At 40.1% G+C, this 17,728-nt stretch overlaps 3 protein-coding genes across 3 annotated transcripts in view; 2 read left to right on the forward strand and 1 right to left on the reverse strand.

The window, feature by feature from the left end:
• Window positions 1–4,603, forward strand: part of LOC114354262 (uncharacterized) — a 47,194-nt gene extending 42,591 nt beyond the window's left edge. Inside the window, exons 3-4 of the mRNA XM_028306550.1 lie at window positions 2,042–2,242; window positions 3,618–4,603. Coding sequence (XP_028162351.1) covers window positions 2,042–2,242; window positions 3,618–3,809 — 393 coding nt within the window. The 3' untranslated portion in view covers window positions 3,810–4,603. The remainder of the gene's footprint in view (window positions 1–2,041; window positions 2,243–3,617) is intronic.
• A 1,126-nt stretch (window positions 4,604–5,729) lies between these two features.
• On the forward strand, window positions 5,730–6,633 carry PolE4 (DNA polymerase epsilon subunit 4). The gene is made up of 2 exons (XM_028306570.1): window positions 5,730–6,140; window positions 6,411–6,633. Exons 1-2 carry the CDS (start codon window positions 5,826–5,828, stop codon window positions 6,552–6,554), a joined length of 459 nt encoding a protein of 152 aa, XP_028162371.1. The 5' UTR covers window positions 5,730–5,825; the 3' UTR covers window positions 6,555–6,633.
• On the reverse strand, window positions 6,620–16,489 carry LOC114354275 (maltase A1-like). Its single transcript, XM_028306568.1, has 12 exons — window positions 16,402–16,489; window positions 15,668–15,881; window positions 14,922–15,101; window positions 14,301–14,464; window positions 12,922–13,047; window positions 10,791–10,911; window positions 9,832–10,163; window positions 9,328–9,435; window positions 7,825–8,073; window positions 7,403–7,500; window positions 7,181–7,324; window positions 6,620–6,763 (listed from the first exon to the last, which is right to left on the reverse strand). The coding sequence occupies exons 2-12, from the start codon at window positions 15,870–15,872 to the stop codon at window positions 6,685–6,687; spliced, it is 1,806 nt and encodes a 601-aa protein (XP_028162369.1). The 5' UTR covers window positions 15,873–15,881; window positions 16,402–16,489; the 3' UTR covers window positions 6,620–6,684.
• Window positions 16,490–17,728: the final 1,239 nt, after the last annotated feature.

Below are 17,728 nucleotides of genomic sequence, written 5' to 3' on the forward strand. Positions count from 1 at the left end.
TAGACTAGGTAATCAATTAAAAAATATATGAAAACGGACCACCTATGAAGTACTTGAATCGTGTACCCATTTCATAAAATCACATCTGTTTAAAATCACTTTCTAAACTTTCATGTTTTATCTTTACTAACCATTGTCATGATTTTGTTTCCATAACAGAAAGAGAACCGGACGTTACCGGACGTACCAATCTAATAACAAAAACTGGCTGCAGTAACCCTACAGTAGTTAGATGAACTTAGGTGGTCATAACAATAAAAGCAAGAACACCTAATAATTTGCAACCAAAATCATACAATCAATATGCAATCTCGTTCTGAATGAGACTCGATCGAAGCGAAGGGAGTTATTGCACAACCACGGTTGATATATTAGGCAACCCGAAATGTTCTTCAATTGTTGGTTGTCGGCAAATCAATGGTTCGACTTTCACCCATAGCGGTCGCCGACGTTTTTAGTTAGCACTCGCTCTCACTGATCGATGGTTTGGTGATATTTTCGGACAGCTCTTGCGCAATGAACTTGACAACCCATTTAGATGAGATGCAAATCATAACTTATCCTAATATTCTTTCCGTCTGATAAAAAAGACAATTGCCAACTATTTACTGTTAGTTTTTCTAAATGAATGAGGTACCTGTACCAGATATTTGTTTGCAAGGCAACAGATGATCACTTGTTGCTTGTACGTCTTCCTTATGACGGACGCAGACCCAAGAATGCCTTAGAATTTCGTGAATCCTCACACACATGCACATTTTTCCAGCTTTCCTATGCTAGTTACGTAAAATTATCTATACCTAACATCATGACTGTACACGTATTGTATCGACATAAACTAATTATGGCTATTCAATCTAACGCCGTTGCCGAGTGACCGGTTTAGCAATTTGCCGACGCCAAGATGTCTGCCGAATGCGAGTCGAGGAATTAGTTTCGTAACACTTGATGAGCTGGTATTATTGGTTAGTAACTTACGGGCCTCCGTAACAGAATAACGGACATTTCTCTATAATGTACTTACTAGACTCTTTGGATACTTTGTTAGGGTGTAGTTGGCCTGGCTTTGTAGGTAGTATATGATATCCTTAGGCTTGAATAAACCTGATTGTCTTAAAAGAGTTTTGCGCCTGACCTATGTCAGAAGAATAACTGTGTTCAAAGTCAGACAATAGGATTGTGACGTCATTGTTGACAACCCGCATGATAGAAGTAGAACACATACGCGGGTATGTTTGAATAACACATGCCTGATAACTTGTGATTGCCCTACGAGCATACTTGATTACTTGGGGATACCAGTATTTGACTGATTCAAGAAACAAAGTAGGTAGATGCTGCCCGTAAGTAGGCAGATAGTAAAGGGCATATTTTTAACGCTATCACCAGTCGTCTCTACATTTAAGTCCCAGGCTTAGGTTGCGTAAGTGACAGGAAAGATAAGATAATAAACTTTCTCCTGTTTTGCATTATAGTGCAACGCGAAGGCATGGTTTAAGAGAAGGTCGTTGGATAAGAACCTACAGTACAATTACCGACCGACCTACCTAATATTTTTTTGCTCAAGCTCCTCAATACCTACGTAACTACCTAACTACCATAGTATAAATCGCATATATTAGCGTGAACATTCCTAGGCATATAATTGACTTTTTGACTATGCCTATTTAGGTGATCACAGAACTGAATCGCAGGTTTTAGTGATAGTTAGAATATTCTGAAAGCGACAAGCTGAAGACAAGTTAAATTGCTTAAGGCGCCTGTTAAAGGGATGAATGACAATGTCTAAACAGGATTGTTCCCACTTCTCGTTCCCACCGCTGCAACTCCTGTGTAGCCAGGATCTACAGCTTGACCGCCAAAAAAATCCAACCAGTGAAGGTCAAGTTTGTCGAGGGGGAAAATTAAACTATCAGGACCCGCAACGAAATTTATCAGAAAAATACAGGAGGACTTCTAAGTTAAGATATCCAGTGCAGTGGATGACAGTCGGCTATGATGTTATTAATCTTGCTTAATCATACCTTTTCTCTAATTCCAGGACTCCATGTCCGAGCTCCGCGCGCTGTGCTACCCCGGCACCGACGTGCTGATGCTGTGCTTCTCCGTGGTGCGTCCGGAGACGTTCCGTTCCGTGGCCGAACGGTGGACGCGTGCCGTGGCCGGGGTGCAGGCGCCGCTGGTGCTGGTCGGCACCCAGAGCGACCTGGCCTTGGACCCGCGGGTGCTGCAGTCGTTGCGAGTAAGTGAAATATAGAAAGAACTTTTGTATTTTGGTAATAAGACAGAAAAAAGTAGGCAACAAAACAAACATAGAGCAAAACAGTCCACTCATGCAGCTGGACGTAAGGCTTAGGCCCGGTTTCCACCAAAGTAGAAATGAGAGGAAATATGTAATCAAAAGAAAGAAAGAAAGAATGAGAAGAAAGGCTCATAGTCCAGCAGTGGACTGTAGAGGGCTGTTGATAATGATGATGATGATTTAAATAAAAAACTAATTACTTAGATTTCGCTATTTTTCTACATCACCTCTCTGCTCAGCTTCGGCTCGGAAATCTCGAATCTGCCGATTCGATTCTGTAATAGGCACTATTGAAATCAATAAATAACATCTTATAATCTCATTGAAAAGGTTATTAAATTTTGTATCTAATAATGCAGTCGTGATACCGTTTATGGACCTGACGCATAGACGTCGATAAGCACGCCATCTAACGTGTTAATTTATTGGCCAAGATAATTGGGTACAAACAAGCAGTAAATCTGTTTATCTTTTGACCCAAACGACTTGGTCATAAACGATGAAATAGGTAAATTGTCGTTTGATGACTCTCACCTTATTGCAAGTAGGTACTGTCTGTCTACTCAACTCCGCAGAGCGCATGATATCACGAACTCTACGTCTCTCCTTATCGGATGTAGACCAAAATTGACAAAATTCTCTACTTTTTTAGCTCGTACCTCTAGCTCGAAAAACTCTCGTCTTCGAATCGATTGTGTAATATTCAACCTTCTCACTACCAAATTCTCGGTGAAATAAAATTCGTTGCTTGAATTCGAATTGACAATAACGTGACGATCTCGATTGTCAAAATAAGCTTCACTTTTCTCTTTTTATTTCTAAAACAGAACACCTAGCAGAAAAGTTGATAATTAAGTAGCGAGGATGACGTGTAATCTTCATAAATATGCTAGGTAGGATAGGAAAGTGAAGCGTCATTGCATCCTTGTTCAATCATCATTTTAAAGGAAGTTCTTCATATTCATATCCCATGACAAAACCGTTCAGGTATTTGGATATCGAGTGCGTCACCAATAACCCAGTCTGAAGATACCACTTCAAAGAACGCCGCCAGAGAACAAATAGGTACATTATGTTATTACGTATTTTAAAGTACCTGATTCACGTTTGTTTATCTTGACCTGACTGAGTACTTAGTAGAGGTGTTATTAAACAGACAGTCGTGTAGACATAGTAACTGAAACATTTTCCATTGTTATTTTAGTTAGTTCAATGAATTCGTGCCAAGTTTGTCGTGTCAATCTCGAATCGATCCTCTTTCAATTCTAAATTCAAAGATTAACAGCACTAATAATGGACTTCTCCATTTTTCCAGGCGCGAGGGGAACACCCAGTTACGGAGACGGAGGCCCGAGCACTAGCCGCCAAGATAAACGCGGTCTACGTGGAGACGTCAGCGAAGACCAGGAAACAACTGAAGGACGCCTTCGACGCCGCCATCCTGGCTGGCCTGCCAGTGTATCAGACCAAAAGACCTTTTTGGAAGAGACTATTTTGTTTAAACTAGCCTAATGTTGCAACGTCTGACGACGAAGAACTGCAAGACGCTCCGACCAGTTAATCCAGGCAATCAAATCATGACCCGGGATGGTCGAAACCTAATAAATTATTTGCTGAGTTGGCGAAAACATACGCTAGATCTTACGTAAAACTTCACGGGACGACGCGACGGCACGCTCTTGGAGACAGAAGACTCTTCATAGAGTCTTATGAAGCTTTATGTTTATTTATTAACTGTATGTTCCTGTAATTTTACCTACCAGTGGCACTTGTACATTCTAGTGTTTCTAACTTGGAAGAAGATATTATTCTGAAAATGAAACTTTGTTATAATTTGAATAATATTCTAAACTAGGTACCTAAATAAAGTTAGACAAAAATGCCCGAAATTCCAATGGGTTTGCAATTTTGTCTGAAAGATATGGTTTGAAAAGTGAAAAGAATGCCAACAAGCATGATAAAATTATTGCTTAAAAGGAATGAAGTGCCTTAAGATTGGAGAAAATATCTTAAATGAAACAATGTTACAATGAAGTTTTTAAAATTTTAAGTAGGTATGCAATTAAACTATATCGATCCAAGAACAAAATAATACAACTACCTACAAGTACAAAGTAATACCATCGATTTGTTTTTATAATGAGTATAATTTTTTTTAAACTAAAAACTTAAAAGGTAGGTACCTAGCTAATAGGTACCTATTTACCGTTTAGGTAAAATCTTACTGTCGAGTTGCGAATAAACTTGATGTTATAATAAATTGGTATTGATATGATATTAGTGGGCATTCTTTGGACAGAAGTAAATAAAATATTTGACACAATAGGTAAATGTGATGTGACTTTATAGGAGGTAGCTAATTCTACCTAGGAATTAGGATCATGGAAGTATTTAGGCACTTGCATAAATATCTGGTTATGAAACTTCGTTCTTCTCTAAGATTATCGTCACGCAATTCTCCCTAGGGTAGAAAAGGCGAAGGTTCAAGATACCAGATTAAATTATGTGGGTACCTACTTGCATAAAAAGATGAAATTGCATAATATACCTACATACTTACACAATCAAATTATTAGCACTTGTTATTGTTTTCTTGGATCAACAATTAGGCCTACTCACCCAGCCAGCCTTTTATCCTAAGATACCTACGCAGACTGTATAGTAAATTACTTAAGTAACTGTAATGTTATATCTTGTATAGTTGCGTTGTTTATGTCTGTATATAATATCGATTATGATAAATATTGTTTTGATACTCAACACGAACTGATAATTATATTTTATTACAATTTAAACTGTGTTTTATTCACTTTGCCTATATCCTAATTCTTGTGCAGTGAAATAGGAAAAAATATTTTTCATATCTTTTCCGGTCAAAGAACAATAAAATACATGCAGGGCGGCATCGACAGGGGCAGTGTTAAAACAGACAGGGATCAGGTTCGATTCTCAGTTGGATTAAAATAAAAAGATTTATATGCATTACTTGAATCTGTTCATTCAAAAAACTTCTACACCGAAGAAAGGCAAAAAAAAAGATACCAAGAACCCTCTGGCCCTCTGCGCTCTCTAAGACTAATTCCCTCCCAGTGAAAGCTACCTACTAGCTTTGTTTTTTGGCTTTGCAGTTTTATTGGTAACTAGCTTTTGCCCGCGGCTTCACCCGCGTGAAATTTAGTGTCACAGATCGTCATAAATTATAGCATTTATGTTATTCTGGGTTATAAATAATAATACTGTAAAGTTACATCGAAATCCGTTCAGTAGTTTTTGCGTAAAAGAGATACAAATATGTAACGTTACTTTTGAAAATAAAAAGATACCGATAATACCGATATGGTAGCTTCCTTTGCGTGTAATAAAAAAAAACTGTAAAATTTGACAACCACATGTCATTCTGACACTGACATTGACAGTTGACGGCTTGATTTGTTGTTGGTTGTTTTGCGCGGTTTTTTCCCATTTCTGCTGAAAATTTCATTCCTTTTTCCTGTTTTACTACAGTCAGTTTATTTTTATTAAAATGACTGAAGAAGAAAACTATACAGATGTTGATTTATCGGACATGATAGACGATAGTGAACATTATGTTGAAAGTGAACCTCCAAACGCCGAAACACTCGATCTAGCTGAGAATCCGTATTCGACCCACGATTCAGAGCCTGTAAATTCAGAAGAACCACTATTAACTGAGAAGAAAACAACGAATTCGGTGAACAAAAGCGAGGTTATTAGGACAACGAGGTTGCCCATGGCTAGGATAAAGAACATCATGAAAATGGACCCAGATGTTAGTGTTATCTCCGGCGATGCTGTATTCTTAGTTACAAAAGCTACGGTAAGTAATCAATTACTCATTTTTGAGGTATATTCCAAGTTGCCATCAGGTCATCTTACATTTGACTCGGACAATAAAGTTAACCTACATTATCTTGCTGTTCCCAGACCTACCTGAGGTAAATTTTTACTCTTCCATGCAAAATGATTACTTAACATAGTCCAAATACCTATCTACTTTCATTACCTCTACATAAGTATAATAGTACATGTATATAATTTCTTCTTCATCTCCATGACTTTCTAATTATCTTAATTTTGCTTATTTCAGGAATTATTTTTGGAAACAATTGCAAAGGAAACATATGCATACACAATAGCAAACAAGCGGAAAACAATATCGAAGAAAGATCTAGATTTAATTGTAAACAAAGTTGACTGCTTGTGTTTCTTGGAAGGAGCTATGGACTTTTAGAATAGATGTTTGAGTGAAAGAATGTAACTTATCTTGTAAATATATCAGTAAATAAAACAAAACTGTACTTTAATTATTGCATATATTGGTCAGGTAGTACATAGTAGTATGTATAAGTGTTTCAGTTGAATCAGCAATTGAATAATAGGGTCCTGAGGACGATAGCGCAGTGACCTGACACGGTAACCTGGTTCTTCAACACAATTTGCCTGTAATAGAAAAGAAATAATATATTCAATAACTAGCTTTCCGCCCGCGGCTTCGCCCGCGTGGAATTTTGTCTGTCACAGAAAAACTTTATCGCGCGCGTCCCTGTTTCAAAAACCGGGATAAAAACTATCCTATGTTCTTTCCCGGGACTCAAACTATCTCTATGCCAAATTTCATCAAAATCGGTTGCGAGGTTTAAGCGGGAAAGCGTAACAGACAGAGTTACTTTCGCATTTATAATATTAGTTGGGATAACTACTCTTTCTAGAATACTTTATAAGTTCACAAACTTTATCGGCTAAATAATATTTTTTTCGCCACTATTCTGTTTGACTGCTGTAGAAAATCTTAATAACTCAATTTCTGCAGTCAACAAGTAATAAAAAATGATAGTAAATTGCAAAAAATTAACTTACCACTTGTCAAGTGAGCAGTCAACTCCAGAAGCAGCCACATACAGCAGGTGACCAGGCAGCATCTTGATTGAGCTCAAGTCCACAACCTGGTCCTCATCAGAAAGGTTCACTATACCCACAATACCAGGATTCAGGTGCGCTAATCTGTGAACAAAATAATTTATAATGAGTATGTAAAACCACTAGGATTTTAGATGGACTGTCAACTGTACCTACACCTACCTTGTAACAACAAGGATGTTTTCCGAAAACGCTCTTGTGTCCAAATCTCCAAAACGAACAGCGTCACTCTTCTTGACAGCTACCACATCTTTGTAGAACTGTAAAAAGATTATTCATGTGAGAAATGCGTGTGCAAAAATTATATACTGGCACTGAGGATGTTAACATTTGAAACTTTTTATCTGCTTAGATGTGATTGGTATTCAATGGTATACCATTTTTTTCACTGTCTATCAGTGTATAACACCAATGTAGGTATTTCAGAAGGCTACTAGTGAATTTTAAAATAGCTTTATTGTTCATTCGTTTTATAGATACACCAATGTTCACACCAAGAGGTTACGCGCTACCATCGGACCTAGCTCCATGGAGAGGAAAATTTTTTCATACATTGAACTGATTGAATTCAGTGTTCAACTTGCCTTATAATGGCTCTTCGAAGCTTTCATCTGGCTGGCCAGGTTAACAGTTTTGTAGTTATCCGCGACCGGCAGCCAGGTTTGATTGGCGGTGGAGAAGCCAGCTTGGTTCGAATCGTCCCAGTGATAGGGAGTGCGGTTGGGGTCGCGCGACTTCTTGTAGTAGTTGATTGGGTCGTCTGTGTTGCAAGCTTGGGGGTCTTTGGTGTCCTCCCAGGATACATAGCCGTCGGTCATGCCGATTTCTTCACCCTGGTTATTAATTATGGTGGTGGTTAATTACAATATTATCGTAGATCGAGAAGCTCTGTGAAGGGGGTTACCTACGCCATATCGAATGACAAATGATCGAAAATCAAAATATCGAATACTTTTCATCGAACGATCAATATATCGAACGATCAAAATATCGAATGCTCAAAATATCGAACGTTCAGAATATCGAACGATCAAAATATCGAACGATCAAAATATCGAACGATCAAAATATCGAAAGTCGATATAGACGTTTTTATTTAATTCATCTACCTTGCTCGGCTCCGGTGCATGGTTGTGTTTGATCGTACAGTTTTGTTTTGCCAGTTAATGTGTGCCTTAAGTATTTTTGTGCCTGAAAAGTTTATAAATTTGGAGAATAATGTCCGTGGGGACCTATTATAAGCCTAGCCTATCCCAAAAAGGAAAAACAGTCCTCATTTTGGAGGGCTTTGTAATGGCAATGAACAAAAATGTTGATGAAACATTCTATTGGTATTGTACACAGAAATATAAATTTCATTTGTAGCAGTACGGCAATAACAACGCTTCAGCAAGGAGCCGAGGAAGGTAGATGAAAAATAAAAACGTCTATATCGACTTTCGATATTTTGATCGTTCGATATTTTGATCGTTCGATATTTTGATCGTTCGATATTCTGAACGTTCGATATTTTGAGCATTCGATATTTTGATCGTTCGATATTTTGATCGTTCGATGAAACGTATTCGATATTTTGATTTTCGATCATTTGTCATTCGATATGGCGTAGGTAACCCCTGTGAAGGTATACCGTGCGTGCGTAGTTAAACAATGTTCTATTATTATCGAACTCACGACCTTTCGCTTGCCGGGCGACTGCTCTTCAATCTGAGCTACTTAGACATTGGATGAATCAGTCGAAATTTTCAAATGTAGGTAATGTTGCGCTGTTGCGGCCAGATTCCCGCCTTAGACAGTTCGATTTTTTCAAGTTATTTATATTTTTGTTTGAGAAGCGAGTCTAAACCCTAAGAAAATTTAATAACTAAGGTTGGATTCGACCAAACAAGAGTAAATATTAATCTCAGAATAAATGGTCAGTTTTGAAATATTTCCCATACTTACTGAAACTGTCAATGTGCCAGATAAACCAGGAGTTAGTTATTCTCGGATAAAAGTTTGGTCAAATCGGGCCTTGATTCATTGTTCTATTTTATAGGTCTATCAAGCGAGTCTGTTATACCCTGTATGGCCTTGTAAGTACGTACCTGGTAGGTAATGGTAACTCCGGGCAGCAGTAGCGCGAGCATGTTCATGGCGTCTACGCGGTTCGTGCCATGTCGTGAAGCCAAACGGCTTTGGTCGTGGTTCCCATTCTAGAAAAATAAAAAGTATTTTATTTGCCAACAAAAGGTTTAACAGTCGGTTCTTCTAGCGGCTGCTGCACTAAGCTGTGCATTTTATGTAGTGCCTGTATCTAGATAAATAAATAGTGTGAAATCTCTTGGAGATAGGTATATCTATGCCACACAGAAAGAGATATACATTTATACAGCACGCATGATGTCAAATAGGCATCACGAATATGTAATAAGGAGGTAAGGTACCCTAATTAGGCACGCTTTTCGCCGAGTCTCATCTTTGAATGTATAAAAAAGTCAACATAAAATCGTTCAGGTTCTGTTTTCACTACAATTGGGTGAATTCGTCCTAAAGAAAAGTTAAACCGTTGCACACCGAATTTCATCAGAGTTCAGAATAGCAAAACTTACCACCCAGTTAGCAGTCTTCCCGATAGGGATGTACGTCATAAACCTATCGATAATCATCTTGATGTCTCTCGCGTTCGAATGATTGTTGATATCTCCCAAGAAACTGAAGTTGAAGGGAATAGATCCGTTCCTGTTCCCGTGGCCGTAGTACCGGATCATCAGCTCGATGTCGGTGTAGGCCTCCGTCATCAGGATTTTGTACTCTCCGTCTTTCTGAGTGTGCTCGTTCAGGAGATCGCGCCAATCGTATACGACATCGTAAGTCTCTAACAGGTCTCGAGTGTAGGGGTGGCTCAAGTATTCGTAGTCCTCTGGGTTTGCGTTGGGGTCGCCTGGAATTCGATTGAATTGTTTTAAAAGGAAACGTGGTTCAGTGTTGAATTAAAGGTTCTCCCTCAACGGGAGCATTAGCGTGTAAAGTTACAGAATCGAGCATTACAGCAGTGAAGGAGGAAAATCGACCATTAAGTATAGGGCGTACCTTGTAATGATATAAAACGAGTACATCAGTGAAGGAGGAGAACCGATCATTACAATGCTCATTGTAATGATACAATGTGTAATATCTTGCTTCATAAAACTAAGTCAAATCTATAATGTTACATTACACGCGAATGCTCCCGGTGAGAGCACCTTAGGCCCAGAACAGACGGTGAAACGCAACTGCAACGAAACTGCAACTGCTAGTTACTTTTGAGTTGCATCTAAGTTTCTGCCATAGCGTCCGTTGAGAGACCACACATGACGCGACCAGTTTGAAAGTTTCAGTTTCATTCATCAGAATCATCAGAAAGTTGCAGTTGCGTTTCACCGGCTTATCAACTTTTTGTGACTGACATAACATAAATAGGTAGGAAGACGTTTGGTTATGGCTCCGTGGTTGTCATACTCGAGATCTCTTCTGCTCCAACGGCCATCAGTTCTGCGAGCTATGTGTTAGAACATGAGCTAGTATTTACCTGAGAGCGGTTCATCTGGGTATTTCCCGTCGAAGTCTTTGGGGTCTACTTCGTACATCATGTTGATGGCGTCCACACGGAAACCTGACACGCCCTTGTCCAGCCAGTAACTTAGCACATCCTGTGAAAATTATAGGAATAAAATTGCAAATGTATAGGAAAATCTTTGGTTAAACTGACATAAGCTTCTAAAGCTTTTTTTCTACCAATAACAGTCACACCATTTTATCAAAGTCAAAGACTTTTTTATTCAGTACTAGCGGCCGCCCGCGACTTCGTACGCGTGGACCCCGTTTTACCCTTAGGGGTGAAGTTTCGAGTTTTTTAGGGTTTACCCGGAAATTATTCAAACTTTTCTCGCTGTAAAAACCATCCTTGGACTTCAACAAACATTTAAAAAAAAGAATTGGTAAAATTGGTCCAGGCGTTGTTGAGTTATGCGCTTACCAACACATTTTGCGATTCATTTTTATATTATAGACTTAGGCCCTTTCTAGGGCGCTCATGCTCATGCACATCCCAAATAGCTTGCCATACACCACTACGGAACAACATGGGTTGGTACATTGGTTGGTGCTGAGAAGAAGTGGCGGAAGAAACTCTGTTTCAAGTTATTAGAAAGTTTGAGATGCAACTCTTATTTATGCTATACTTATTTTATTTAACAGTCGCACTCATATCTCACCCAAATTAAGTAGATCTTTAACGATAGCGTTTACATCAGATAAACTTAAGCTTCAGCCAAACCAACGCGCTGAAGCTTTACTAAATCATATGCGTGTTATTATTAGAGATGAAACGGATAGTTGTTTGGCCGGATACCGGATACCGGATATCCGGCGAGCTGCTAGGCCGGATAGCCGGATATCCGGCGGCCGGATAGTTGGCCCATTGTCACGTTGCCTGTCGTGACAAGTTTAGCGCCGCACAGGAGCTTCGAACGCGATCAGTGGGTCTAGTAGACTAGACAATTCACACTTTTCGAAAATCGAATCCGTCCGAATAGAATGTCAGATTTTGCCACTTGTCTAGGGGACAGATGAATTCGGGCGATTTCGGTTGCCATCGTGAGTGTGCGATTAAATACCGAAAATCAAATTAGTTTACTTGCTGCGTAATCTGACTGAACTGCTACATGTCATCAGACTCAGCTGCATGATGAAATCCGGCCATCAGTAAGAAAAAGATCGCTTATTTTCGATCGATCGGCATTAACAGATATTTACTATTTATGTATTCGTCATTACAGAGTTTCTTGCGCTGCTTCTTCTCAGCACTGGCCCATTTATTGTCCTGAAGCAGTGGTAGGGTTAATACTGGGACGTGTAAAAGTGCTTTTTTAAAGCCTATTTACAGAAATAAATGAGTTTTAATGAGTTTTTAGTTTTAGTAAATAAGAAATAAGTTTTTTGAAAGGCCTTAATATGGCTTTTTGTAACTTTTTGGACTTTCAATAAAAGTATAAGCCATTTTATTAATATTTACCTCAATGTATTTAATTTTATTATAGGAATATGTCGTAGTTTTTAAATATCCGGTATCCGGCCGGATAGTGAGTTACTATCCGGTATCCGGCCGGATAGTAAATTTAGGCCGGATATCCGGCCTACCGGATAGTTACCGGATATCCGTTTCATCTCTAGTTATTATACTAAAGACCGGTTTCGGGGCACATAATCATCATCATCAACAGCCCTCAGCTCATAGTCCAGCAGTGGACTGTAAGTCCACTGCTGGACTATGAGCCTCCTTCACTATAGTGGAGGGTTTTGCCATAATCTCCACGCTAGGCAGGCGGGTTGGAGATCGCAGTTTAAAAGATTGATGTTTTTCAGAGAGCGCTGCTGCCCATTCTCTGTTTGATGTGTAGTCCCTAAGTCGCCTCTTACGACACCCGCGGAAGAGTAGGGGTTGGTGACAAATGTATTCTACTCTGCCGTCACCACACGGCCGAGTCGCCGAGCACGACAGCAATATAATTACGCGCGAGCGATAAGCTTGAGGTCATTGGACAAAATTCTACGTGCTCGGCGGCCGGACTATACCAGCCACAACTCCGGATATAGTCGCTCGTGCTCATCACATTTGACCCCAACGGGATCCGAACCCGCATTGAATCATTTCCACGCACCTTCATCTCCTGTTGCACGCGCGGGTCGCGGTAGTTGAGATCGGGCTGCCCAACCACGAACTGGTGAAGGTAGAACTGCTGACGTTCCTCGCACCACTCCCAAGCGCTCTTACGGAAAATGCTTATCTAAAAAAGAGAATGAATTGTTACATTCAGACCATTTAGTCATGGGGATGTTGAAAGTCATCGGAATAGGAGTTTCTTCAAGCTTATGGGTGACTTCCTAAAAGTGCGAACAAATCGTATGTGACAAAGTTAAATAAATAAGCTAGATCAGGGTTTCCCAATTTTTTTTTGCCAGGGAACCCTAATTGACTATACTTTTCCTAGCGGAACCCCCGTAACTCCGCCCGCACGCCCTGCCCCTCCCTTGTGCGTAAACAAGTCGGTGCGCGCGAACAACGTCGGTCACGAAACGTGGGATAATATTTTTTACGGAACCCTTGCGGGCTTTCCACGGAACCCCAGGGTTCCGCGGACCACCATTCGGGAACCGCTGAGCTAGATAATTAAAAGTATGGTTAACTGCCAAGTATAACTGATAGTATTTGAGTCAGAAGTGGTGAAAATGGCACAAGTTATTCAGCCGCGGCCCGCAAAAATCTGGTAATGTCGGTACGGTATTAATAAATCTTTGGACAATTTCACACAGCGCCAGCTAGCCCCAAAGTAAGCAACTTAATGCTTGTGTTATGGGTGCTAGCTTAACGGATATACTACTTATATACTTTTTTTTTTAATACATAAATATTATACATAGTCACACCCAGACCCGTCACAGAAGTTTGAGAGATTTTTGGCGTCTGTCAGGGTTTGGGGTGAGATGGTGTAACCCGGCCCAAGTTGTCATACAGAAGAGCAGTCTCATTCTAACACAAGTTTTACAAACTTAAAAGGATGAGACTCACAATATAATTGTTAAGACTTTTATCGATAAATAAATAATTTTGAATTTTTTGAATTTTTTTTTTGAACAGAAATTAAAATTCATCATTTCAATTTCTGCCCGGCCGGGAATCGAACCCGGGACCTCTCGGCATAGTAGTCCGTTCTGAACCACTACACCAAACGGCCGACGTATTGCCAGTGTGCCAGTAAGAGCGATCACTGTTTCCGATACGATCCGTGAAAATACGGTCTGGAGTAGTAGTAGAACTATTGTATGATAGTTTTCGCTAGATCCCATCAACCTGATTTCATCAAATCAGTTACTTTGTTGGATCGGACGTAGTGAAAAACTGATCTTATGCTGACGTGAAATGAAATTCAATTGTTTTTGATTATGAGACATGTAGAGGCTCCTTAAGAGCAAAATGACGATTTGTAAGAACTATTTATTAGTCCAAACAAATAAAGAAATTTTGACTTTGACTAATTACCCAGTTGCTAGGCGGCAACATAACACCCGCTTTGTCGGGGCTGGGGATCCCGTCGGCCCAGACGTAGTAGTTCTCGTACCCTGGCTCCCGGTTTTTGGACTTGATGAACCATTCGCTCTCGTTGCCCGTGTGGTTTGGCACGAAGTCCAGGATAATGCGGATGCCTGGGGATGTCATGTTAGTTAGTTTAGCTGTTTAAAGGAGATGCTGCCGGATTGGATTCATTGATGGTACAAAACGTGTGTAAAACTATTTGTTTCTAAGTAGATTGGTTAAGACGTTATTACGAGTTACCTATTAATTCTTATTAGGCCTTTATAGGCCTATAATAGTGTGAGGTCTAATACTTCTTACCAGGGATCAAAAAATAAAGTGAAGTGGATATAGATGGCTGCCAACAATTTTGCCGAGAAGCAATTATGCTTCAACCACACCAACGCGTGCAGATCGCCATCGCTGTCGCGATCATAGGCCAATGACAGGTCGCGCGACCCATGACAGTCCGCGCGACCTGTCATTGGCCTATGATCGCGCCAGCGATGGCGATCTGCACGCGTTGGTGTGGTTGAAGCTTTAATCTACCCAACATTTAGCTGGATTTTGAAATTTATAAATACTCACCGATTTCCTTAGCCGTCGCCAAGAGGTTGTCGAAGTCGTCCATAGTCCCGTACTCGGGCGCGATCTGGCGGTAGTCGGTGATGTCGTAGCCAAAGTCGTACATCGGCGACAGGAAGATGGGAGACATCCAGATCGCGTCTACCCCTGTGTCTTTCAGGTAGGGCAGCTTCTCCGTTATTCCTGGGAGGAAAGTTTAATGTTACATTTGAAGAAAGCACAATGTTATTTGACAATACACAGGGTGTTAGGTAAATTTTTCAAATGTTCATACAAAATAAAATTGATAAAATCAGATTTGTATGAAAATTAAAATGATGATATCAATTTTCTGACTTCACCATACCATTTATATGCATATGTTAATATGGGCTAGTGTCGGCTCATATACCCATTTACCTAACACCCTGTATAGTTTAGGAAAACGAATATTCCGTTTTTTCACGCTCCATAGCGCCTTTGTTTACATAACGCAGATGAAGAGCACTTTTTTATTATAATTACACAACTAAAGCGTTTTTAAGTAGGTAGGGTAGACTCGAATGTTATCGAACAATGCTCGGTAGGTGAGGGGTTCAAGGGCAAGGGCATGCGGGGACAGGTCCATAGAGCCTTATTTGTCTTGTCATCTCTATGCCTTTCCCTTTGTACCCCTCACCTACCGAGCAACAGTCGAGTTGTTACAACCGTACCCAGTCTCCTCCACTCTAATTAAATTTTTGTTAACTATGAAATTGATCGCAACTTACCATTCAAATCACCAATGCCATCACCGTCGCTGTCCTTAAAAGATCGAGGGTAGATCTGATACACTAGCGCGGTCTGCCACCAATCAGCGGCTGAGCGGGCTCCGGACTCTACCCTCACATCGCGCGGCCCCGATTCTACCCTCACGTCTAAAGGCCCGGCCCACGCCGCTGCGGCGTATAGAAGCAGCGCCGTGATCAAACGCATATTGATCAACTACAAGTTTTGTAAAATGATAAGGAATTCTGGATTTAAAAACGTACCTACTGCTGGTTGCTTTTGCTACTTTGAATATTATTAAGTTCTTAACTAGTGACAGATAATAATAATAATGGCAAAGAGCAGAAAAAAATACAGGGTGTTTTTTTGGTAGATGCTCAAACTAAGTGTTGATTCTAGTTAAATACAACTTTTCCAGGACCAATATCTAGATGCTCAAAAATACATTGACCTCCGCCATACTAATTGACTCATTGCTGATGACAATTTGATAGGAAGGTTTGTTTGGAAATATTTCAACCCCGGTGCCTTGGGAAAAGTTATTTCACCTGAGCAGTATCTAGATCTACAATCAATCCTTTTCAGTTGAGCACCTAACAAAGTAACATCCTGTATATGATTTAATTGTCTTTTTTTCAACAATGGTTTAAAATATTAGAAATAATTTTACAGACGATAATGTAAGCACTTGACATTGTATAATTTAATAACAATACACTAATGAAAAGATACATACATGGTCCAAGAACTGCCAATATGATGCAAAGTAGAACCGTTTTCGGTGGGCGTTCTACTGTGAATGTCGGGACAATACAACAATGTGTCATTAAATAATAGATCAAACGAGTGCTTTAAGATAAGCAGATGTTGTGATTACCACTTCAGGTTGTTTGCCGCATTCATTATCTCGCTAAGAGTGGCCACTTTTCTTTAACAACTTCATGAAGATCGTTAGTTTTTCGCGCGGCTAGAACATTTATGTCTATGTCCATGACGCATGAACACCCAGAAAACTAAAACCGCGTTTACATATAAAACCTTTATTAATTCAAATGTTTTCGTCATCGTAATGCTACAGAAAAAAATAACTATAGATCTAGCGGTTAACTCAGTCCGTGGCTGAGTTATGGAAGCGGCACGCGAGGGTGTTGTTGAGATGTCAAGCGTCAGAAAGACGTCAGATATGCTTCAGATTTGTATGCTCTGTGGCGTCATAACATGTCCATGTCACCCCTCCGTGCCGCCCCCAGACCTAGGGCACTGACTGACCTATAAAAATCTTGATTGGTGTTTAACTTTTTCCGTGCCAAAATCGTGTCGTGAAAAAGTATTTAAGTTGCTTCTTCTGGGAATAATTACCTAACGTGTACGTACTATCGCCAACAGTGTTAACTGCTCATTGAAAGTCATGTCATCTCGTTTTATCGCAAAGAATCGCCATTTGATTGGAGCGAGAGCAAAAACGGAAATAAATAGTTAACAGTGTGGGCGTGTGTACATAGAGGCTTAGGTGAATAATGAAACAAGTAGAAAATTCGGAAGTCCACTTTATTACACATAATCTTGATATTTTTAAATAGTCCAGTCATTACATCAAACCAATTACGATCTAGTAACGGTAATCATACCATTGATGTCATTTCGAAGGGAAATTTTAGGGTAAGGTGGGGCACAATGTTACACGGGGTACAATGTTACNGATAAATAACTATAGATCTAGCGGTTAATTCAGTCCGTGCCTGAGTTATGGAAGCGGCACGCGAGGGTGTTGTTGTAATGTCAAACGTCAGCGAGACTTCAGTTATGCTTCAGATTTGTATGCTCTGTCGCGTCATAACATGTCCATGTCACCCCTCCCGTGCTGCTCCCATATAGGGTTGCCAGGCGTCCGGATAAAGCCGGACATAGGCTTTTTGATTGCGTGTCCGGCCAAAAAAACAGATGTCCGGCCTGTCCGGCTTTTTATTTGGCTGCCGCGCCAGGCGAAAGTCGGAATAAGGCACGCACGCATCAGGATGTTAGGCAACCGATGATGATAGTACTCACTCGTGAGCTCACTAATT

The sequence above is a fragment of the Ostrinia furnacalis genome, unplaced genomic scaffold, assembly GCF_004193835.3.
Source record: "Ostrinia furnacalis isolate ACB-3 unplaced genomic scaffold, ASM419383v2 OfSCF2036, whole genome shotgun sequence".
Taxonomy (NCBI): domain Eukaryota; kingdom Metazoa; phylum Arthropoda; class Insecta; order Lepidoptera; family Crambidae; genus Ostrinia; species Ostrinia furnacalis.